The following is a 25,751-nucleotide window of genomic DNA, read 5'->3' on the forward strand; positions in this document are numbered from 1 at the left end:
GTTCATACTGATTTGAGTACTACTTTTAAATACTATGCAGTACTTACAGTACACTTGTATTTTTTTGGAATATTGTATTGGTGCTTTTAATTGTAATTAAAATAATTCTCACAATAACAATAAGAGAAAAAATGTATTTTACTTTGTGAATACTTTATTGGAGTTTTTAAAGTGCCCCTATTATAGATTTTTTTAAAACTTACCTTTCATGCAGTGTGTAACACAGCTCCAAGTGAATGAAAACATCCTGCAAAGTTTTAAATCTGAAAGTGCACTGTGTATAAAGTTATTTATAACTGACATCATCATGAAACATTAGCATATTGCCCGCCACTTGTTGGTCTTTTCCCATTGGTTTAAATGAAAATGCAAATTTATTCTTTGCCACTAGGTGCTGCTTTTGGAGCAAAAATAGCTGTTTCCCCAGTAACGCTGTACACAAAGCAGCACTGCCTCTGCTTTATCAGGCATTACAGGCATGATGAAATGAAAATGAGAAATCAGACCAACCACTAAAGATTAGTGTCAAGCAAAGGAGGGGTTTGGAAAAATGAATCGCTGAGAAAAACCGTAACGACAATTCTCACAATAAAAAAAAATATAATAATAAAATATTGTAGCTTTTAACTGTAATGACAATAATTAAACGAAAAAAACAAAATAAAATTTGTGTTTATTTTTTGTAATAATTTATTCATTGGAGATTTTACCTGAAATTAAAATAATTTTAACAATAAAAATCTCACAATAAATTTAGATCTTTAAAATGAGCTATTAGTGAGTTATTAGATAATGAGTATCATTCATTCCCAGACAATCACGGCAATAACCCCCCCACCCCACCCACACACACACACCTACTCTAACCAGTATAAACATAAAGTCAAATGTCTCTTGTTTATCCAGGTTAAAAGTTGATATAATAATAGAAGTAATAGTAGTAATAATAATAATAATGCAAAAGTAAATAAATAAATAATTGCATACATACATACAGACACATCAAATAATAGTATTTCATTTGGAACACAGCCATAGTGTGTATCTGTGTATGGCTATGCCACAACGAGCATTACAGTTTGAGTCTCCAGGAAATATTTCTACATGAATATTCATCTGCATGAAAGCATATTTGTGAACATTCTGCATTTGTGTGCGTTGCAGTGAGTAATACTCCGTTTGTACTCGTGCATGCATGTGTATTTAAACGTGAGTGAGAGAGCGGTCGTGAGTGTGTACACACACACACACACACACACACACACACACACACACACACACACACACACACACACACACACACTCCTGCTGATGAGGCCCAGTGCCAGAATCAATAGAGTGCTTCTGAGGCATCATACTGTAGTACGAGAGAGGCCAGAAGAGATTTTAATAAATGCAGTGTGCATGAGAGCCTGGCCTGGCTTGTCACTGTCATCGTCCCCCACAAAAAAAAAAAAAGGCTTTCTGTACAGTATGTATCAAACACAATATAATAACTTCAAAAGCTGTGTCATCTTTTAAACTAGTGAAACTCACAAGGCTTTTTAAACACTTTATGTTATATTACTTAATACAGACATGCCTTGCTAAAAGTTCTGACACATTTGTACAATACTGTTCAAATGTTTGGGTCACACACACACACACACACACACACACACACACACACACACACACACACACACACACACACACACACACACACACACACACACACACACACACACACACACAGTATAAGAAACTAATACTTGCATATTAAATTGAGAATAAATAATTACATTGAAATAAATGCTTTTCTTCTGAACGTTCTATTCATCAAAAAATCCTGAAAAAAGCAGCACAACCATTTTTAACTTCAATAATAATGAAAAGTGTTTCATGAACACTTAATCATCATCATATTAGAATGATATCTGAAGGAGTAATGGCTGCTGAAAATTCTGTTTAGCTATGAGCATAATAAATTACATTTTAAATATATTAATATAAGATTTATTTTAAATTGCAATATTATTTCACAATATTCCTGTTTTACTGTATTTTTGATCATATAATATCAATAAATGCATCCTTGGGGAGCTTTTGAGGGGTTTCATTTTTTTACATTTTTGTTTAATTTTAACATTTCATGTTTAACTCACGACAAATACAGCAGTAACAGTCACAAAGGGACAAAAATGTAAATTAAAGGAGTCATATTTTTAAAATAAAATGAATTCCTTTATTTTCTAATCGTCATAATTACAATTTCTCAATCATGACCACATTAACATATGATCACCTAATTTATTTATAAATGGATATTTAGTTCCCAGCAACTTGAATAAATGAAACTAAACCTACATGGCTGGGACAGTCAGTCATGACAGGTAATTTACAAGCAAGTCTTAAAAGTACCAAAACTGCTGGTTTAATTGTAAAGGTCAGAACGGGGAAAAAATAAGTATGAAAATCATATAAAGCCAAATTAAGATGGTTTTTGGTATGAGGAACCTTGACTACCATTATACAAGATATAAAAGTATAAGAACATAGCCTGGAAAATGTGAAAAATGATTACATACCTTTATGTAATAACCCAGCAAAAAATATAAGGTATCATACCAGTAGGTAATACACCTTAAACCAAATTACACTTATAAACACTATATTCTGTCCTGCATTACTTTTTAGCTTCAATATCATCAGAGAGAGTCAGGCTTTAGCTAACAGGCGCAAATGTGTTTTTCACCACTCATTTGGAGCGACTCTGCTATTGAGCTGTGATTTTGAAGGTCCAAGTGCAGCCCACTCTCTCTGGCTCGTTCTCTCTCTTCCCAACTGGAGCTTGGGAGGCTTCTTGCACTTGACAGAACTTTCTAACATAAAAACCACTTTCCTAAAAACCATCAAGCTGTCAAGTGAAGTGGAAAAATGAGAGAGATTACTGCATAAAGGCTGAGAGGGGGGGACAAAGAGAAAGAAAGGAAAAGAAATGGTGGGATGGCTCAAGATTCTCCTGCAGATAAAACACATAAAACGTTCCAATGACTTTTCTTCATTTCTCCAGATTTATTTATTCTGCTTTCTCTCTCTGCCTCTCTCTTTCTTTGTTTACTTAAGCCTTTATTATTCACAATAAAAATGTGATTATCTTTGAAGTGGCCATGATGGCTCATACTGTACGCATGAAAAATTAAACATCAGCTGTATCCCATTAAGGAAAAAAATAGATAATTTGGAAAACAAATGGAGATTTCTGGATATACTGTAAATATCAAATCAAATATCTCAGATTGTTTCAGGGTTACTAGTTAACTAAAATATATTTTTTTTGCTAATTAAAATTAAATCAATAGATGTTAACTGAAATAAAAAAATACAAAAACTAGCAGTCAAGGCAACTATTCTCACTTTCTAAAATTAACTAAAACTAAACCTGAAATATAAATATATAGACATATTTAGAAAAAGTTTAAAAATGACAAAAACACACAGCAAAATTACTAAAAATGTAAGTAAAATTAAAAATGAAAATAATATTAATAAAAAAATCCAATTACTAATAAAAACTATAATAATACCTCTGATTCCAAAATTATACCGGATTAAAAAAAAAAAAAGAAGAAGAAAAAAAGACCCCAGTAATCTTCAATGTTTTCAAATAGGTCTCAACAAATGTCTATGCTCAGGACTGTCAAGAAAATTTCTCCAATATTTCTCATTAAATTCTTCCAAACCCAAATTATCTCAGATATAGTATTTAATCCCCCATTTTTTAAAATATAATTCTCTTAAGAAATGATAGGAGAAACATCCGAGACAAAGACTAAAATAAAACCCAACCAAGAACTCTATTTAGTCTCCTGAGCTCTGAATGAGCAACCCGAGCGATAAAACGTTCCTCTGGGTAATTAGTATTCTTATGAAACATTTGTGATAGGCAGAGCCTTCGACTGAATTCATTTGCAGCTGCTGCGTTTGCATTTCTTGCGAATAGATGTGCTCATAATGAGACAATCAAGGGTTTTTCTTATTACAGTCAACATCTAACATGATGACTTACACGTTCATGTGGGGTGGGGGGGGTGAGCAAAACGTGTATGGCTGCGTGAGCGGTTTTTACCACTTGAATATTCTCTGCACTAAAAGAAAGGAACTCCAGCAAAGTGACTCCCCCTGTATTCAACATCTATGATGTCATAATCACTCGCATCAAAGGCATTCTGTTCGCCACGGCAACTGTCATTCTCCCTGGAGGCGTCATTAAAACAGAACACACCAAACCGAGCTGAGCAAGAGCTAACGGAGCAACTTCAAAACACACACGCACACACACACTACCAAACAATATTAGAGCGGGACTGCAAGTTTGTACTAACCCAAAGAGGAGTGACGGAGTAATACACACACACACACACACACACACACACACACACGTGCCTGCAGATATTCATACGGCATGCTCACACACACACACACGCTCAGAGACACTAAAATACACTATAAATAGGACAGCTCTAATGTGGTGCTGTGTAGTTCTTGCCCTTGGGTACAAGGCTCTTCCAGAGAGAAAGAGAGAGAGGAAAAGGAAGGAAGAGTATGAGAAGCGAGTGAACGAGAGTCAAAAAAGACGAGTTATCACTTTCTGGGGGCTAACTTTTCGGCAAAAAATACAAATAAATACATAAATAAATCTAGATAAAATGTGCTTAACATTTAAAAGGCATTACATGTAAATTTGGGTAGTTGACAATGCGTGCACTATCCATTTTTTAATTAACTGTATATGTCTAAATATAGATATATACAAACACATAACCATTCAAAAGTGGCAAAAGTTTGGGGTCTGCAAGTTTTTTAATGTTTACTTAAAACAAAAAAACATACAAAAAATACATTTTCTATTGTAGTACATTTTAAAATGCAATTTATTTTTATGATGGCAAATCTGAATTTTCAGCATCATTACGCTAGTCTTCAGTGTCACATGGTCCTTCAGAAATTATTTTAATATGATGATCTGGCACTCCAGAAATATTTTATTTACTGTTATAAATGTTGAAAATAGATGCTCTGCTTAATATTTTTTGTGAAACAATGGCACATTATTATTATTATTTAAAAAATCAATTGTAGCATTTCTTGCTTTTTATATAGATTTCAGCATGTCACATTGCCAACTTCCCAATAGTATTATATGTCAACTACCCATTTGAACCAGTGTGCATGTGTTTTCTTATTTGCATGTGTTTATGTGCCAGTTTGACCGTGATGACCTACCCCAGGTAGCGTCTTCTGCTCGTGAAGCGCGTTCTGAGCTTTTAGCGCTGATTCTCTTGCACAGTATGTGAGGAAGGCACAGCCTGCGAGAGGAAATAACAGAGACAGAGATAAATTAAAGACAGGTCAGAGAGGTTGAGACACAAGCAGGTGTCCGTTTGAGCAGAGCTGGGCTCTCTACCTTCATATTGTTTTCACCAACCCAAGAAAGAAAAACAATGTTATTACATTTGTGTAGCAGACACAGAGACATAAGAGACAGAAGAGAGATGAAGAGGTTCTGAGAGCACATGCCCACAGCCATACACACTCATGCTCCCCAGAGAAAGATGGAGAGTGAGCGCAAATACAAGTGTGTGCGTGTTTGTGGAAGAAAATATGCTGCTTCTTTTCATTTTCTGGCTACAAGGCCGTGCTGGTATCATCATTTAACAGAGTATGGTTTTGTATGCTTGCTCATTAATTTGACAGACAATAAGGATGCTCCGTTTAGGAATTTTTGGCCAATAAAAAATGCTTTTTTAAATGCTTTTCATTATTTTTTGTCAAAAATACCATTCATACTAACACTCTCCAGAATTTTTAGAGAATTTGTACTATCAGGCTTGCAAATTTTAATGTGCAAAAAACTGCTTGGTTTTAAATCAGCTTGAAAAAAAAATAGAATATTATGTGCAAATAGATATGTATTAAACAAGTACATTATCATACATTATCAGCCAGTGAAAAACAGACAGGGTCAAACAATATGATAAATAATAAATAAATAACAGATGTTATAATTATTTATATATAAATAATGTTGGTCATATATATATATATATATATATATATAATATATATATATATATATATCTAAGTTTTGAGCCCTATAACACGCATAAATCAACAAATGTGAGATTTAGAGACAACTGGCCCGAAAGCACAAGAGACAGTTCCTCATATGGCAAAAAATTGGTACCAATACTGATATACCAAAACTGATATGGCGCCCCTTAAATAAACAGTATGCAAGATTTTGCACAAACTTAAAAATCATAGAGAAATGCTAGCAGATGAAAATGAACAAAATGTGCTGCGCGATAAAGGGATAAGCCAAAACAACAACAACAAAAGTTACGGAAGAGATCTGAAAGTCTGTCTTAAGGTTCATTGTGACAAGAAGACAATCTTCCTGTCTCTCCACAGAACATCTGCCCTAACACGCATCAATGAGCCTTTGTGTTAATGCTTTACCAACAAGCACTTGATCTCATATGATGCTAATCTCACCCGGCTAAAAGGAACCGCTAAAGTAGTTTGCTATAAACAACCATGAATCTTTTCAGCGTCAACTTAATCAAAAATCCCTCTGGGATGGGAACTGAGTGGAATAACCACTGAACAAAAGCTGAAACGATTAGCGTTGCATTTGTACATGAAGTAAGCAAATTTGAATATGCAAAAGCATGTTAATGGATGCTAATGTTTATGCTAATCCTGCATTAATATTAAAAAAATGCTAATATATTAATATGCTGAGTAAACATGATAATCTGGCACTGACATTTCTGCCTGCATGCTAATAGTGTCACAAACGACGATAAGATGAAATAGCTGATTACCAACTAAAATGGAAAATTAAAACATTAATTTATTTTCAAACAAACCCTTGTTGCAGCAAGATGCTAATCTTTTATTTTTAATAACAAAAAAAAAGAATTAAAAAAAAAAAAAAAACATTTGGGTAATCAGCCATGTTAAAGTAATAATTCACCCAGAAAAAAATAATTTGCAGAAAAATTTTACTCACTCTAAGGCCATTCAACAAATAGATGAGTTTGTTTCTTCATCTGAAAAGATTTAGAGAAATTTATCATTACATAACTTGCTAACCAATGGATCTTCTGCATGCAGTGAATGGCAGCCGTCAGAATGAGAGTCCTAATAGCTAACAAAAACATCACAATAATTCACACGAGTCCACTCTATCAACATCTTGTGAAGTGAAAAGCTGCATGTTTGTAAGAAACAAATCCATCAAGACATTTTTAACTTTAAACTGTTGCTTTCAACTAAAATATGAGTCCTCTATTCAGAATATTGCTTTCTTGAATGAAAAAGTTTTCTCATATAAATCAGGAGAGAAATATGCACAGATAAAGCACTGTTTACATATGAAAACAGTCCAAAATAGAGTCCAAAATTAATTTTGATGTAAGAGGACAATAGGGCTTGGAATTTTTCACTGGATGAAGTGGATAACGGATTTTGGCCAGAAGCGAATGTTTTGAAAACGCCTTAATAACGGATTTGTTTTTTACAAACATGCAGGTTCTCACTTCACAAGATGTTAATTAATGGACTGGAATCATATGGCTTACTTGTGGATTATTATGATGTTTTTATCAGCTGTTTGGACTCTCATTCTGACGGCACCCATTCACTGCAGGGCATCCATTGGAGAGCAAATGATGTATTGCTAAATTTCTCCATATCTGTTCTGATTTAAAAAAAAAAAAAAAAAAAAAAAAAAAAAATTCTCAAATACATTTTGGATGACATTAGGGTAAGTAAATTTTCATTTCTGGGTAAACTATTCCTTTAACCACAGCTTCTACATTTTTTCCTGTGACAGTAGTGGCTACTTTATTAACTATTTTGGTGGATACTAAAAGAAACGCATGACCTCAGGAGAAAGGAAACTAAAGAAAAATACAGAGTGACAGCAGTGTAACTTCCTCCCTGCCTCTCCATAAAAGCCCCAGTGCCGCAGGGATGCTAAACACACACAAGGGACACAGGCGCTGACGTCTACACACACACACACACATGGGCCCCCTGAGGCTAGAGCATGAATCAGCAATATTCTTCTCCACTGTCCACTATATGTGTTTAACCCTGGCCAGGTTGGGTGAGCACATGTACGCTTGCGTATATGTGTGAGTGCATCGATGTGTGTGTCTCCCGCAGTCCTGCCTGGGTTTTTTAATTAACTCTGACTCATTAGCGTTGGGGAGAGCTCAGTGTGACAGCTTGGCGCGCTCCTCTGAGGGCCTGTCATGTTATAGAACAGGCTAGAGCTCTCATGGGACACTTGTGCATGCTTCCCTGTCCCACTTGACAAGCGCTGGTGCACACACACACACACACACACACACACACACATACAGTAGAACGCACACAAGTATATGGGATGAACAGAAAGATAATGGGGTGCCTCTATTTGTTTGTCCTCTAAAAGCAATATTGTTTCTTTCTGTCTGGTCACGACAGCACTTTAAAGACGTCAGAGAGAGAGAATGTAAGAGAGAAAAGAAAATACAGTACAAAGGGAGCAGAAAAGATGAAATACAATGGTCAGATGGTAATGGAGGGGTTTCGGACCAAGAGCTAGAGGTTTGTGAAAATAAAAAAGGAACAAATTGAGTCTCGGAGTTTTGTCAGTGGTGTGGGTTTCATTTGAACATCAGGGCACGTCTCCAACCACTCTAAAAAAAAAAAAAAAAAAAACTACAAACAAACAAACAAAAATTACTATGCCTCGGAAAAACTAAAAGCAGTTCTTAGTTGGTTTTGCTTCTAGATTCAGATTTTAAATTGGACTTCAAATGGCAACTAAACACAGAATCAAAATTTTATCTTACAAAAGCAATCACTGAATACATTTTTAATAAAATGCACAAACCCAAGAATACACTGCATTTATCTTTGTTGCAAGTTAAGCTACATTTAATGTAGTCCTTATGCTTACCAACACTGCATTTATTTAATCACATATACAGCAAAAAGTTAAATATTATTACAATTAAAAATAACTGTTTTCTATTTTAATATATTTTAATATGTAATTTATTTCTGAGATCTGAAATCGGATTTTTTAGCATCATTACTCCAGTTTTTAGTGTCACGTGATTCTTCAGAAATCATTCTAATATGCTTATTTGCTACTCAAGAAATATATATCAATGTTGAAAACAGTTGTGCTGCTTAATATTTTTTCTTACATTTTTCCAGTATTCCTTAGAAAGTTCAAAAGAACAGCATTTACTTGAAATAAATCTTTGATGACAATGTAAAACTGCCACATATATTAATTTCTTTCCCAAAAACAACAAAAAGAAATGTTTAAACATTAGTGTAGAAAATCGAGTAGTAAGTGTTATACCAAGTCATGAATTAGCACCAAAATATTCACATTTTATACTAAATTTGATAAAATGAGAGAATCATGACTGAGAGGACAATCCACTTCCTCTCAATCTAACTCTATGGATGTAAAACATGCATGCTGTGAAAATCACAGCACAAGGGAGAAGAAAGGATGAAGGAAAGCAGGAGAAATGGAAGTAGAGAGAAGATAAGATCACTAGGATTCTGTGAACACTATCCACTAGTGTCCTACACTAGCGTCTTATCTCTCCTTCTGCAGACACACACACACACACACACACACACACACACACACACACACACACACACACATATATACACACACACACACACACACACACACACACACGTTTGTTTTTGTGAAAAGTGAGGATATCCCATAGGAGTAATGGTTTTTATACTGTACGAACTGTATATTCTATCGCCGTACACCAACCCTACACCTAACCCTACCCCTTACAGGAAACTTTGTGCATTTTTACTTTCTCAAAAAATCTAATTCTGTATGGTTTATAAGCGTTTTGAAAAATGGGGACATGGGTTATGTCCTCATAAGTCACCCTCTCCTTGTAATACCTGTGTCATACCCATGTCATTATACAAAGTTGTGTCCTGATATGTCACAAAAACACACACACACACACACACACACACACACACACACACACACACACACACACACACACACACACACACACACACACACACACACACACACACACACAGACACACAAGCAGGAGATACATACTGAGACTCAAAATAAATAAGCAGGAAGAATGATAGCAAAATAATTAAATTAATCTAAAATACTCATGATACAAATCTTCTGGTCGCCAAAGTGTCTTCACTCTACTGTCACTGTCTTCAGTACTTTGAAAAGTATTTTCAGCTCAGCGATTAAAAAAAAAAAAAAGAGTGTTTCTACCATTCCTGGGGTTACAAATGCCAAACACAATGTTCTTTCTTCACACGTGTTTCAGTATACACAGTTTTGACAAAAGACCGCAAGTGTGCATATTTAGGATTAGTTTATGAAATTGCCTTTCCTAAAATGCCCAACAGTCTATTATTGGAAAAACAGCCAAATGGCACAAACTGCCTCTCAATATCACATCCCAGTCACCATGGTGATCGCTGACCCTGACACACACACGGTCATACTTTGTGATGAGCAATTGCTACAAAACTTAGATTTAATGAAAGAAATACTAGAGCTTGCAAGGTTATAAAAGAATAGTGTTATAGTTTAGATGAGCTTACTGTACAGTAGGTTTTAGTCTGAAATTGTGCGTAATAACACGCCGCATTAGAGCAACCATAAACTCTGCTGTGACACTTAGTACATCTTGTTTTTTGCCTCAGGGAATGAGAACCAGCACATGCAACACTTCTTTCAGTTTGAGGAAAGAAAGAAAGAAAGAAAGAAGGGCTAATCAAAATTCAATATGTAAATACATGCAAAAAAAATGTCAATCATACAGCAATTAACTATTAAATTTATACTTTAAATACATAACACTTTTATACAGCAATGAAGAATTAAAATCATCAAAAGTGGCAGTAAAAACTTTTACACGCAAAATTTGTATCTCAAATAAATGCTGTTCTTCTGAACATTTCTATTTATTAAAGCATAACAACTGCTTTCAACAGAAATGAATTGTTTCTTGAGCAGAAAATTTGCATATTAAAATGATTTCTGAAGGATCATCATGTTACACTGAATGATGCTGAAAATTCAGTTTTGCCATAACATATTTAACTTGGATTTAAAATGAAATGAAATACATATAGAAAACAGCTATTTTAAAATAGTAATAATATTTCACAAGATTACGGTATAAAGTATAAAAATCAATAACAATGTCTAAATAGAGGCTGTATATTAAGTGGTTTGGGCTGAATTAATTCAGGATCTAAAATGAAATAAAAAAAACTTCAATACAGTGTTCACCTTGCAAGCACTGTAATAACTCACTTTGTTCAGAATTATTACTTTGCACATCTTTTCATGTGAGATTAAACTAAAAATACTTTCAATGCTTTCAAAGAGAAGTAAAAACTCATTGCCACATGTTGCTTTTTCTATTCCTCTGAATAGATGGGAATTCTTCATATTTTTTTTTACATTTTTAAAGAATGACTAGAAAACATCAATAACACAAAAGTTCAGAACAAAGGTAAACAAATCCCTTTAAAAATTCTTACAAATTTTGGTCTGTGATGTTTTGTAAACACATTTATGCAATTGTGTTCATTTGCATTTATAAGCGAATACTGATTATTTCCCTTATATATTTTCCTTTTTAAATGTGGATGCTAGTGGTTAAAAGCATGTTGGATCAGTACTTCACTAGAACAAAGCCTTCAGGTTTTTATTTGTACAATAGTTTTCGAGAGTAAAGGAGAGTGCAATGGAATAGTGCAGGCATCATTTATAACAATTGGGATTCATGATATGAATAATAAATTATAGCAGCTTCTTCACTTGTTTTTGCTTATTACTGTCATTACTTATACCTGCCACTGCAAATAATCCAATTGATCATCTGGCCAAAAAAACATCCATCTTCAAAAGTTTCTGTGAGGGCAATAACCCAAGACAGTTTTGCCAATAATCACTCATGCACCAAAAACAACCACCAAATTAAGTAGCGCGCACACACACGTAAAGCCGAGACATCTCCAGCTGTGGTTTGTATGTGTTCAAATCGATATGTGCTGATCAAACATTTATTGTTCCAAAAAGTGTGTCCGAGCACTGTCATGTTTGCTCATGTCATTTTAGTCGCTGTGCCTGTCAAGTGTGTCTGCAATAGTGCGTATTGCTTTCACGGTGGTAGAGATTGAGCAAAGGTACCGAATTCCCAAAGTTCCCCCTCCTTCCTTTAACACGAGTATCCCAGTAGACCTTGGGTAATTTGAATAAACTGTCCTCCAATGGTCTGAGAATTCAAGGTCTCCTGAAAGACTCCAGGACACCTTTGCGCTGCTCCGCCTTGCCCTGCCCCCACATCCAAACAACATGTCTTCTTAAAACATTTAATTGGAAGCAGTAAAGCCCTGATTAAATAAAAATGCACTTTGAAGACAGCAATATGAGCTCAGAGAGTAATGTGAGAGAGAGAGAGAGAGAGAGAGAGAGAGAGAAAGTGAGAGAGAAAACGTGAGAGCGAGAGAGATCTTCAATTACTGTGCCGAAACCACGTCAAGCTCTTTTTTTTTTTGATTCAATAAAATAGGCCTTAAATATTCAGGAGCTGTTTCTGGGACTAATGAGTCCTCTGCTTGAGTGATATTATTCCAGTGGAATGAAGTGGTAGTGTGAGGGAATATATTTCAGGAGGTCGGTGGATGCATTTCTAATGGGGTTTAATACTAAACCTGGATTCCCTGTGCTACTTTCCTACTGGCTACTATCCCTGATAAGAAAGAACCTTGAGATGCGTATGAGCTGAACTCCCTGATGATATGACATGTAGTACGATCAAAAATTCTGGGTCAGTAGAACTTTTTTTTTAGGACGAAAAAATGTAATAATTTGATTCAGCAAGGATGCACTAAACTGATCAAAGTGACAGAAAAAGTTTTTAATTTGTTAGCAATAAATTAAATTTAAAATAAATGCTGAATTCCTAAAAAAATTATCATGGTTTCCACAAAAACATTAATCGGCACAACTGTTTTCAACACTGATAACAGTAAGAAATGTCTGAGCAGCAAATCGGCATATTAGAATGATTTCTGAAAGATCATGTGACCCTGAAGACTGGGGTAATGATTCTGAAAATTCAGTTTTCCATCACAGGAATAAAATATATTAAATTAGAAAACAGTTATCATAAATTGAAATAAGATTTCACAATATCACTGTTGTACTCTATTTTCATGAAAAACACAGTCTTTGTGAGCACAAGAGGCTTCTTTCAAAAACCCCACACTGAGTAAACTGGAGAGGCAAGAAAAGGTACAGGTAAAGTGAAATAAACTAAATTAAAAATAAACTAAATTAGGGTAAAGGAACAGGTAAAGAAAAATAAAAAGCAGAAGGTAAAGGAAAAGAGAAGGGGAAAGGAAAAGCAAAGGTCAATGTAAAGGGACAGGTAAAGGAAAAGAATATGTAAAGGAAAGAATACAGTAAAGGAAAGGACAAGAAAAGAATATTAATGAAAAAGGAAACAAAGGTAAAGAAATTGAAAATAAAAAGAAAACAACCAAGTAAATGAAAAGGAAAAAAATATCAAGTTTTTAAAAAAAAAAAAAGAAAATCTCTTTATTGTCAGTGAATCCATTAACTGGAAATATAAGGAAAGGGTAAATGTAAGGAAAAGAAAGTTTGTCAGACGGAAAGGAAAGGAAAGGAAAGGAAAGGAAAGGAAAGGAAAGGAAAGGAAAGGAAAGGAAAGGAAAGGAAAGGAAAGGAAAGGAAAGGAAAGGAAAGAAAAGAAAAGCTGAGGAGCACAGAGGAATGGAGACAAGTGCTGAACGGAGGACAGGAGAAAAGAGGAACGGCTGTAAGTTCTGCAAATCGATTGGCGGAGGAAAAAGCCTGGGCTCTAATGTGTTGCATGTGAAGGATTTACTGTGAAGCAGAGCTACTGAATCAATGGTGTAGAAAACGCATCATTAGGACACATTCCCCCCCACTCCATACACTCCCAAAGGACCCGGAGACAGTATGAACACACACATCACAGTACGCAATAAATACAGCTCCACACTCCCTAATACCCAAACAATCTCTTGTGTGTTAACTTGTCTACTCACAGAACCACACACAATGTACAACATACAAAGGGACCATAAACACAAACTATTTTCCATCGTCAATACATCTGATAAAGGCAGGTCTTTCTCTTTCTCTCTACCGTCTTCTCTCTCCCTCTCTCTCTCTCTCTCTCTCGCACACACACACACACACACACACACACACACACACACACACACACACACACACACTTCTTAATTCTACCAAGCCTTTTTGAACTGAATTTACATCACCTTTTGGACAGATAATAGAAAATTCAACCATGTGGTGTTGAGAAGCGGACAGTCAATTACATCCTGGCTCTGTGAGCTGTGCAGAAGAAACAAGGATAAGCACGTCTGCCAGGCTCTGAAATACAAGAACTGAAGGTTGCACTAAAAGAGGGCAGAAAATATCTTTGGCTTAGCAAATATACCCCTAGTATTGTTAGAGCAAAGACATGAGGGAGCGTGTTTAGTACTGAGAGCTTGTTAGCGAGATCTCATGCAGGAAGGCAGTAAAGTCAGGGTTTCTAAAATTGTGTTGCCAAGTCACAGTACTAATCAAACCAGTAATGTGGAATTTCGCAGTGGTTTAAAATCAACCTTCCCACTGGCAGGGTCGGATACATGGGCAACGCTAGGAGTGGGCTCCTGGGACTTCAGCCCTGAAAGTTTTCATTCACAGATGTTTTGTCACTAATAAAATCATTCAGAACTGCAGTCTCCTCTATAAATTAAACTTCTGACTACTGGAATTAAACTAGGTTATTCTGCGACAAAGTGAAAGCTCATTTAAATTACTTGTGCACGCTTTCAATTCTGTTGTCACCTTTTGACTTTTTGGTCAGATTTGTGCTCCATCTAGAAGTACTGAATATTTCAAAGGCATAACTCTGATAACAAAGCAGAATGTTCAATTGCGTTTTAAGAGTTTGCCAATTCAAGACAAGTGACTGACCACTTGCGGTTCTTGCAAGTCTTTTATTTAAACACCATGTCACTTCACAATATATGACAAATCCAGCAACCATGCACTTATTTCAACAGCATGCTAATTTCTAAAACCAAAAATCGCTCAGTGATAACTGACAAAAACATACACTACCTTTCAAAAGATGGGAACAGCAAGATTTTGTTTTTAAATAAATTATTACTTTTATTCAGCAAGGATGCATTTAATTGAGCAGTCGTGACAGTAAATACATTTATATTGTTACAAAATACTTTTTAATTAAATGGTGTTCTTTTGAACTTTTATATTCATCAAAGAATCCTGAAAAAAAAGATCAAATGTATTTCTACAAATAAGCAGCATGTTTTATTAACACTGAAATCAGCAGCAAATCAGCAAGATTTCTGAAGGATCATGTGACTCTGAAAACTGCAATGATGCTGAAAATACACATAAAAACATTTTAAAAATTTCTGGTAAATAAGAGTAAACTCTTTTGTCTTGTTAAAGACTTTATGCATCCTAAATATCCACAATTAACATTTTTACACAAATGTCCACAAAAACATTCTGCGCACTATTATTTACCTTGAACATTTTCACACACTAAATTTTGTTTGTGTCACTAATTAAATTATCATTTAAATATGTACTGATTCACATTTTTACGACAGATATTAACAGATTAACATTGAATATCAAGGGTAAAATAAAGTCTATACACAAAAGTCATTTGAAAAGTAGGAAAAAGTAAATGATGAATATATGATAGAACATTTTAATGTTATAAGGGTAGTTCGCTGAAATAAAAAAAAATGCGTAAAACGTAACCGTGTAAGATACAGATCGTACTTCTGCATTTTTGTAAATCACATTTCTACTGCACAGGTAACCAACTTTTATTAAAACCTCTTTATATAACAAAACACAAATTTGAAATGTGTTATTTTTAACAAAAATTAATCTTAGTGACATAGAAGCACCTCAGAGGTCATGATCTAAAGTCTGAAGATTGGGCTTTTGGGGAGCACCCAAGATCCACCTGACAGAGTCGAAGTGCAGACAGACTAGAGCGTACAGTCTGTCTGCACCTCTCACCCTCTCGGTTCCGTCCTTGCATTGACACCACCAGACACAAACAGCTCCTTAATATTCCCCCACGGTCCCCTTGTCTCATCCCATCAGTGTCACGCTGTCCTCCTGGCCGCATGGACAAAAGGGACGGGACGTTCCGGGCGGAGGACATGAATCATTATGCTTCCTCTTTCCGGGACCGCTCACATGCCCATTGATTCTACCGACTTAATTGGCTTTATTAGCCAAGACGGGAAGCCGGTGAGGGGCTTCTGCAGTGTCTTCGTCTGCGCCCCCCTCCATCCTTCCACCCAGTCCTCCTCAGGAGATACCCTGTGTAATTGTTTTCCCTCCATCTTCTATGTCATTGTCGGATGGGTCCAGGGGGATTATTAGTAACCCTGGGTCCCTCAATAATTCATCCTAAGCTATTTATACACAAATGGAGAGTCCTTTAAACTCTCCCTCAGTGAGCTTATCTACTGTTCAGATGGAAAGGGAGAGAGAGAATCAAAAGAGAGTGTAAAGGGTGCGGAGAGCGAGTGAGAAAGCGAGAGAGAGAGCGATGTGTACCTCTTTTCAGCAGAGACACAATGACCTGTTTCTCCAGTGTTTTCGAGTTTCAAGGTGACGCTGGCGTACTCACTCCCTTCTCGCCTGCCAACCCCACGAAAGTGCCATCCCGGGAATATGCTCGCTCACACAACACTCATTAATGGCTTCTAATCTGCCAGCTTTTCTACTCATTTAACGCAATTAAGACGTTTACTAAAGCTAACATGGACCGGCAATCAACTCCAAGGACATGGCAAACGTGCATAATAGGATTTGTAAACAGACGACATTTTATCAAATGCGCGCTCGACACCGCTTCCAACGCGAGCGCGGCCCAGACAGGAAGTCGGGCTGACTCTCTGCAGGAAACCGAGCATTATGGCTGCTCTCCTAAAATCCGGCACATACACACAGACGCAGGCTGCAAAGGCCCTCGCGGCTGCTTCACGCTGATACCCATGTTCCTCACTCTTTTAAAAAGAGGACCGCTAAGCTGCTCAGGGTGAGGAGGCCCATGGTGGAAAGCATTTCTACAATCCTCAAAACTCGTCATATTTATCCGTTTGGCAGAGGAACCCAATGCTATCTTTCTCTCCTTGAACAAGTAGGACTGCAGAGCTTCAATTTCAAGTCTTTTTTGTGAATTTAATGCCCTCGAGCAGGGCATCCGAGGTAGCGAAGCAGCGTGCAACTACACGTGGGCATGACATGGGAATTAAATGAGAGAGTAGTTTGCATAGACTAGATCATTTGCCTACTAAAAACAGCATTTTTAGTCAGTTGTAGTTATCAGTGTCATCAAAGCCTGGGACATTATTACAAAGCAATAATGTTCCATGGAGAACTATAATGTAGCCTGCTATCTCCAGACAGGTCTAAATATGTCTGAATCGACTGGGGGTCTCTCAAGGGAAAACAGAGTCATGAATCAAAACTAATGAAAGACGCTTATTTAGGAAAGAAAGAAAATTCTCACTATTAACTAGTATGCTTATTGCCTATTAATAACATATTGTCTTTTTATTAGTACTTATAAAGCACATATTCTGCATGACTATATTCTACATCTCTAATCCTACCCAATACCTAAACTTAATTACCATATTAACTATTAATAAGCAGCAAGTTAAAAAGATTAATGTAATGTAAATTCATTTTCAACTAGAAAGAGATAGAACACTGGATAGAGTGATGGATAGAATGACTGACAGACAGACAGACAGATGACACATAGTTAGATAGCTAGCTAGATAGATGGAATAACAGATAGAATGACAGAATGACACTATGATAGATAGAATGATAAAATAATAAAAGACAGAATGATAGATAGAACGACAGACAGACAGACAGACAGACAGACAGACAGACAGACAGATAGATAGATAGATAGATAGATAGATAGATAGATAGATGCAGAAGAATTTTTGAATGTTAATGCATTTAAAATTCCATTTCTAAAATGCAAGTGAAATTCTAAATTTCATGTTTAGAATAAAAAAAATAAAAACATTCTAGAATGTGCCTTCTTCAAAAGTTGTGCATTCAGAATAAATTATATTTATTTGTTACTTTAAAAATAACACTACAACAACTAATAAAGAAAAATCACAAATATTGCATTATATTACAACAGATGTTTTACCATTCTTTTTGGAGGCTCTTAAAAATGTTCAGTGGACTTGTGAAATATCTATTTTATCCATTTAGGTGAATGGGAATGCCAAGATATTATATTATATATTTCTCCAGATATTATAGACGTCTCTGGACTCAATCGGAACCCTGCAAGAATAAACAAAACAGCTCTTTTTTAGCGCCTCCCTGGTGGACTCCACTGGCCAGGCATCTTAAAAGGGGAAGGATAGGGCTGTAGATTCACTTGAGATTATGATTTAAAACCTCTGCTAATAAGCTTTGCCATGCTGGGAAAGGGTGATCTCTGGGGCCATTAAATTGCAAATGAGTGATGATGTGCTAGAGAGGCTCCCCTCAAATCACCAGCCACTGCTGCAGACATAAGGGCCTCTCATACACCTCAGCCAACACCAGACCCAGCTGGGTCCACTGAATGCACAGCCAAAAGCTGCGCAGGGTGTCTAGTCTCCCTACACTTCCTTTTTCCAGTCTATGCTTCAAGCTGAAAGTTATTACCCTGAATGTCATACAAACTCACACTGTATATTCAAAATAAATCCACATCTCCAAAACAAACAGAGTGTTTAATTAATCAGGCTGGCCTAGAATACAACAACAAATGCACACATTCAGAACCGCACTGTCAGATCCGCACGGGTTCAGGTGGGTTCATTTTTAGCTCTGGACTGACTGTGACCCTGAATTAGAAGGTTGTTCTTTGTCCGAGGCCATGATGGCCACAAAATAGTGCTTAAATCTTTAAAAACGGCACCTATAAATTACTGCAAAGGACAGCGGGGTCAAAGCTTGGCGTGGAAACCGGCCAAGAGCCATCAATCTGCGGTGAGGGTGACATCTGTCTCAGGGACTCCCCTGTTCTCTCTTTCTCCCCGCTCGCTTTCTCTTTTAACCAGCCCCCTTTTCTCACCATCCATCTTTATCATGCTCTCTCGTGCCTACTTGCAAATGAAGGTCCCCCCACTAAACCCAAACATATTAAAATTCATGACCAAATGTTATGTCGCAGGTATTTTCATCGCAGGGGCTTCTAAAGCACCCAGACGTTTTGTGGCATCACTTTCAGTGCAGGTTTAATGCCCATTTTGGGCATGAAATACAGATTTTCTGCTTCGGAAAGTAGGCTCTGCACATTTTAAACCGCCATGGAGACTTTCACTGCACGGTTGAAATCCAGCCTGCAACTTTCATTCTGAAGATCTTTGAGTTTAGTCCCAGCAGCATTCGTCTGACCTCCTCTATACCACTAAAAAACATAGACTTAACTTAAAAAAAAAAAGCCATAACTTATTCAAATATTCACCTAATTCCCCAAACAAAACTTAAAAGACGCCTGCAATTGCTCCAGATCTCACCTCCATTTGAAAAGCAAAATGCATGCAGTTTTAATTTCTGGGATGAAATAAGTTGTCTGGTCTTTTTAATTATTATTATTATTTTTTGACAGCTGCTCTTATGGCAGGAGATGAGCACATTTTAACTGACCCTGAACTCTATAACACTGACTTTTTTTAGTTCCTGATAGACTGAAAGGACAAGCAAAACAACTTTTTTATTTTGGTTTTAGCCATTTTAACCTTAATATAATGGCTGGCTGCCCACAAGTCTTTCAGGTACCATAGCTTTAAGTATATGGAATGCCAAGTCTGCCAAAATAAAAAATATATAAATACATAAATAAATATACAAATAAATGTAAAAAAGACAAAAATAAATAAATATATATATAAATAAATATACATAGAAAAGCAAAAAAACGAAAATAAATAATTATTTATAAATTTATTTCCTTTTTTATGTATATATTTATTTTTTCCCATATTTATTTATTTCTTCTTTTATTTATTTATACATTTATTCATTTATACATTTATTTATTTCTACATTTATTTATTTTTACATTTATTTATTTCTACATTTATGTTTTTCTACATTTATTTTATTTCTTCATTTATTTCTTCCTACATTTCTTCCTGCGTAGGGTAATGAGGAGGGCGTGTTTTACCTCAGACATAGCAATCGAGCTCAGAGTAAGCGAAGGCGAAGGGTTGAGGCCACAGTGACACCCTGTGGCTAAATACAATATTTATCACTAACGTTGATACGGTCTGTGACTGCGAGGTATATGGTTAAAATCTTACTGTGTGACATGGATATGCTCGTCTTTATTCCGGACATGGTCGTAGAACATCGTTTGGTCTGGATTTGTAAAATGTCCTGGGCTAACAAACATGAAACAGGGACTCTGAAACGGAAGCGCTTTATTTTTTCCATTTTTGTCGGTCAAAACTCACGGAAAGGAAGCAGGGCACATAGGCTACAGTGAAGTCAACGCAAGCATATTGACCAATGCTTTTGAAACGAGACCATTGCATTTGAATGTAGCCTAATTTCCAAAAACAATACTGACAGCAACAGCCTTATTAAATGTATGAACGTCACGTTAATCTACATCGATAAATTCAGTTAGAGGATAAGACTGTAGTCTATAGGGCAGTTAGCCTACCACTAAAATCCAACCAGATCTTCATCAGAGCCATCAATACAGAAGAGATCTTAATGCATTTACACAGCAATTAGCCTACAAGTGCATACAAATATTATGAAGTGTCTTAGGCCTACATTTTGAAGACAAGTCTTATCCTCTAACTGAATTTATCGATGTGGATTAACGTGACGTTCATACATTTGATAAGGCTGTTGCTGTCAGTATTGTTTTTGGAAATTAGGCTACATTCAAATGCAATGGTCTCGTTTCAAAAGCATTGGTCTATATGCTTGCGTTGACTTCACTGTAGCCTTTGTGCCCTGCTTCCTTTCCGTGAGTTTTGACCGAAAAATGGAAAAAATAAAGCGCTTCCGTTTCAGAGTCCCTGTTTCATGTTTGTTAGCCCAGGACATTTTACAAATCCAGACCAAACGATGTTCTACGACCATGTCCGGAATAAAGACGAGCATATCCATGTCACACAGTAAGATTTTAACCATATACCTCGCAGTCACAGACCGTATCAACGTCAGTGATACTTATTGTATTTCGCCACAGGGTGTCACTGTGGCCTCAACCCTTCGCCTTCGCTTACTCTGAGCTCGATTGCTATGTCTGAGGTAAACCACGCCCTCCTCATTACCCTACGCAGGAAGAAATGTAGGAAGAAATAAATGAATGAAATAAATAAATGTAGAAAAACATAAATGTAGAAATAAATAAATGTAAAAATAAATAAATGTAGAAATAAATAAATGTATAAATGAATAAATGTATAAATAAATAAAAGAAGAAATAAATAAATATGGAAAAAATAAATATATACATAAATAAGGAAATAAATGTATAAATAATTATTTCTTTTCGTTTTTTTGCTTTTCTATGTATATTTATTTATATATATATTTATTATTTTTTTCTTTTTTACATTTATTTGTATATTTATTTATGTATTTATTTATTTTTTATTTCGGCAGACTTGGCATTCCATAACAGCATGCTCTGTGTGTCTGAGTGTGTTGAGTTTCATCCACTACACAAACTCAGACATGACGCTCTCACTGTTTTCAGCATCTGCCGTCTCAATATATGAGGACAACAGCCCACATGAACTTCATCTCCAGAGCTGTTCTGAGAGTCACTTCACAAGCACTTTCACTGCTTTAAGATAAATAGTGTCAAATACACTTTGAAGTTGAAACAAATAAGAAATGATTAAAGAAATATTCTACTATTGTATATTAAAATGTATTTCTCAATGTAACAATAATAACATTCTTATTTTAAGGAATATAATACAACAAAGACATTCTTTCATCCATGTTTTAATTTATAGAGTTCTGTTTTGCAGCATATTATTTGACAAAATAATTGTTTTGTTGCAAGTTAATTGTTATATTTTCAATGGATTACATTTTAAAAGATTTATTGAATTGTTAAATTTAATTGTTTATTAATGATATATTAGTGATATATTTGTATTAAATCATAATTAGTTAGCTCGCTCTGGGGAGTTAAAAAGTGAACAAACATGTTTCCATTCATTCTTTAACAAATAGGTGAAAAGCATTTCCTTCCCCATTAATAATATATATACATATCGTGGAATATAAATATATTGTAAATACTTCTGACTATATCACCCAGCCCTAGCAAAAGCTGTTAAAAAATGCATAGACAAAACGGCTCAGTCCGGTTGGTTTTTAAATGTCTTAAGCCGAAAGCATTTCAGTCCAATAAATATCATGATATTAAAATCCTATTTACATGCAATAACACTGAGTGGGAAAATCACTAATGAGGATTTATTTGTTAACAATGCCTCAATAAAAAAAATCGTAGTCCCCTATGAATAACAAATAGACTGTTTCAGTAGACGTCAAGCTAATTATAATCTCATAATGGTTTAATAGGGGGTTGTTCCAGAGTCATTACGTGTTTTTCTTAGGGTACGCGAGCGTCGTCACATCACTTCTGTATCAAAGAACGCTGTGACTCTATAACCACAAGAAAACTAGAAATACACAGCTTACTTTAAATGCTACACATATACACTTACGCATGCATAAACATTGCAATCTCCACACACTGGAGTCGGCCGGTATCATATCACCATCTCGATCTGCTCTGACTGCAGACGAAGCGTATCCTCCACCCTCACGTATCCCACAATGCCCTCCTGCTTCTCTAGAAACGACTAGTTTCCACACATCCTCGGTTTTATATCAAACCCTGCATGATAAATCTCAATACAGCTCTGCACAAGATGGTACATTAGCATAGGTATGAGAACTCCTTACGTCTGCACAGACGTACTTTGTATTAAGTTCTCCAAATAATAAAAAATACAGATGGATGGTTATCCTGACACGTAGCTCACAAAACAGCAGTTCTTAATGCACTGTTGCTTATGTCAAAAAGTAAAGACAAATTATGCTTAATATAGCTAATCTATTTGCCTATTAAAAGATATAACCAGGAAAAATCAAACATACACAAACAAAACATAACAAAACAAAACCACACCAAAGAAAACCCAACAAACCAAACCAAACAAAAAAACCAAAACAAAACACAAAGAAGTGCATGTGCAGGACTGCCCTTATGTGTTCAAAACTATCAGCTTCTTTTATCACATTTCTGCAGATTTTTCCTAAAAATCAATGATAAAATGCAAAAAAGTTTGCCTAAACCTGCTCACAGCCAAACAACAAACAGCTAGTCTAACAACCCGGTTTATTGTCATTTTACAGCTTCAGTGTAGCCCAATTTACAAACCACAATAAAAAGACAGAGGGATGATTAACAATTCCCAGCCCCTTCATTCCTTTCTAAATAGTTTGCTATCTTTTTCTCCTTCTTTGTGCTCGTCTACATCAAAAAGTAATTAAAATGTTGCTTGCTTAAATCAGTCACACAATGAAAATGATTTAAGCTATTACCAAGGCTTTTGTCTGCTTTTAGTTCTCTACCTAACCATTCTCTACATACTCTGCTAATTAATGGAGTTTGAATACAGCATCATTAGACTAACAAATAGGTAACGCTTCCCATAATGAGAAAAAAATAATTTAAAATGATGTAAAGGGCTCAGACAAAAAGAGCACGCTTGTGTATTTTTAACAAGATGGATGCTGCAAAGATTCTCAGAACGCATCAGGTACAATGAATTTAAAAAATCATTAAATGTTAAATTACAATGACAATGTGGTTGGTGTTACATTTATATTTTGCTCTCAGAGTAGAGAAGTGAAAACAGTTTCTGGAGGAGAAAATAAGCAATCATGGGACTAAATAGGTTATTGCCTATAAACGCTATAATACCTGGAGAAAATTTCCATTCACCCTGCATGCTTCCCTCTTTGCTCATGGGCAAACACAGAATTTGAACCAATCACCAAATCACTCTAGAGCCAAAGGAAATCATGTCAGCTCTGATTAGCTACTGAATGTTCTGAGCTGTGACGTCAAATGCAGCAAACAAGAAAAAAAAGCCCATTTCTTGCTTTTAAGAGCCTACAGTATGTAATGAAATCTATATCATCTAGTTAAATATATAAATACGATATAATAAAAATGTTTTCTGTTTTCAAAAAAGAATAGTTAAAAAAAAACTGACTGTATTTTGGGCACAGTGACACCTTTTCTTAGCCTTGCCTAGACAGCAGTGCACATATCACTCCTAAACCCTTTAAATATTTAACACACACACACACACACACACACACACACACACACACACACACACCACAATAACACTTAGATGATGCAACTAGTTTGAAAACAGAAACTATTAATTTCGCTAGAGTTGTTGTCAGAACACTGCAAGGCTTCGGAGCTTCTTAAATCAAAATTGTGATCCACAGGCAGGGCGAGATAAAACCAGCATGCCGCAGAGAGGGGGTGTGGCCTCAGGCTTTTCATCGGCGCAGTTTATATGAAATTACAGCTAAACCTTATAAAACTTTTAAGGCTGAACCCAGTTTAGCCCTGCCTTGCTCTTTCAGTCCTGCTATTTAAATATATGAAAACACAACAAGGCCATTACGCAGGACATAAATCTTGCAGGGTAAAATTTTAGGAAGCCTGCAAAAGCTGCGCAGCGTAGCATATTTGCATAGTTTTCAATTTAGAAACTAAATCGCCTCCGCCAAACGCCATTACTTCCAGTTTAAAAGTTCACACGGCCTAACGCAACACCGCTATCTGACAGAGAGTTATGGTAGATACAGATGAAATTCATGAGATGAGTGTTCTGGGATTAGCTGTTGCACATAAACAAGTCTCTGTGCGGTCTGAACGACTGAAAGAACTGAGATGAGTTTTAAAATGCCTCGAGGTGTGAGAAAATGGTTATATTTTGACCCAATTCATACAGCACAACAGGGTCACACTAGTTAATAATGGCCACCGCAAGGTTAGGGCTGCCAGACAGGACCTCTACCCTGTAGAACCCCAAAAATGCAGCAAACACATGCAGCTTTTTGTGTTCCCTCTCTTTCATCGGCAAGTCATCGCTCACCTTGAGTAACTATCTTTTTTCTTGTGGGGCCGACCTCTGTGGCGATCGCCTCAAATAACACAGGAAAAAAACACTTCTGCCACCCTCCCGACTGTCCGCTGGAAAAATGGGCCTGCTCTCACGGATGCATATTTACATGCATGTTTATTCCGCCACTGCGACTTGTATTCAGTGCAGATGTGCCGCATATTGAGAAGGCAACCTATGGACAAGTGGGGACCTCCGCTGTAACACGTCGACTCAGTCATAAACAAAACAGTCACATCGATCAATTGGTGCGGAAACCGCACTCGAAGCGGGAGCTTGTCACCGCTTTTTCGACGGGGATGAGCGATCG

At 36.0% G+C, this 25,751-nt stretch overlaps 1 protein-coding gene across 1 annotated transcript in view; it reads right to left on the bottom strand.

Annotated features, from left to right (window-relative positions):
* celf4 (CUGBP, Elav-like family member 4) overlaps positions 1 to 25,751 on the bottom strand; it is an 89,442-nt gene that overhangs the window by 57,759 nt on the left and 5,932 nt on the right. Inside the window, 1 exon segment of the mRNA XM_042748074.1 lies at positions 5,266 to 5,348. Coding sequence (XP_042604008.1) covers positions 5,266 to 5,348 — 83 coding nt within the window.

Source organism: Cyprinus carpio, chromosome B21 (assembly GCF_018340385.1).
Source record: "Cyprinus carpio isolate SPL01 chromosome B21, ASM1834038v1, whole genome shotgun sequence".
NCBI classification, from domain to species: domain Eukaryota; kingdom Metazoa; phylum Chordata; class Actinopteri; order Cypriniformes; family Cyprinidae; genus Cyprinus; species Cyprinus carpio.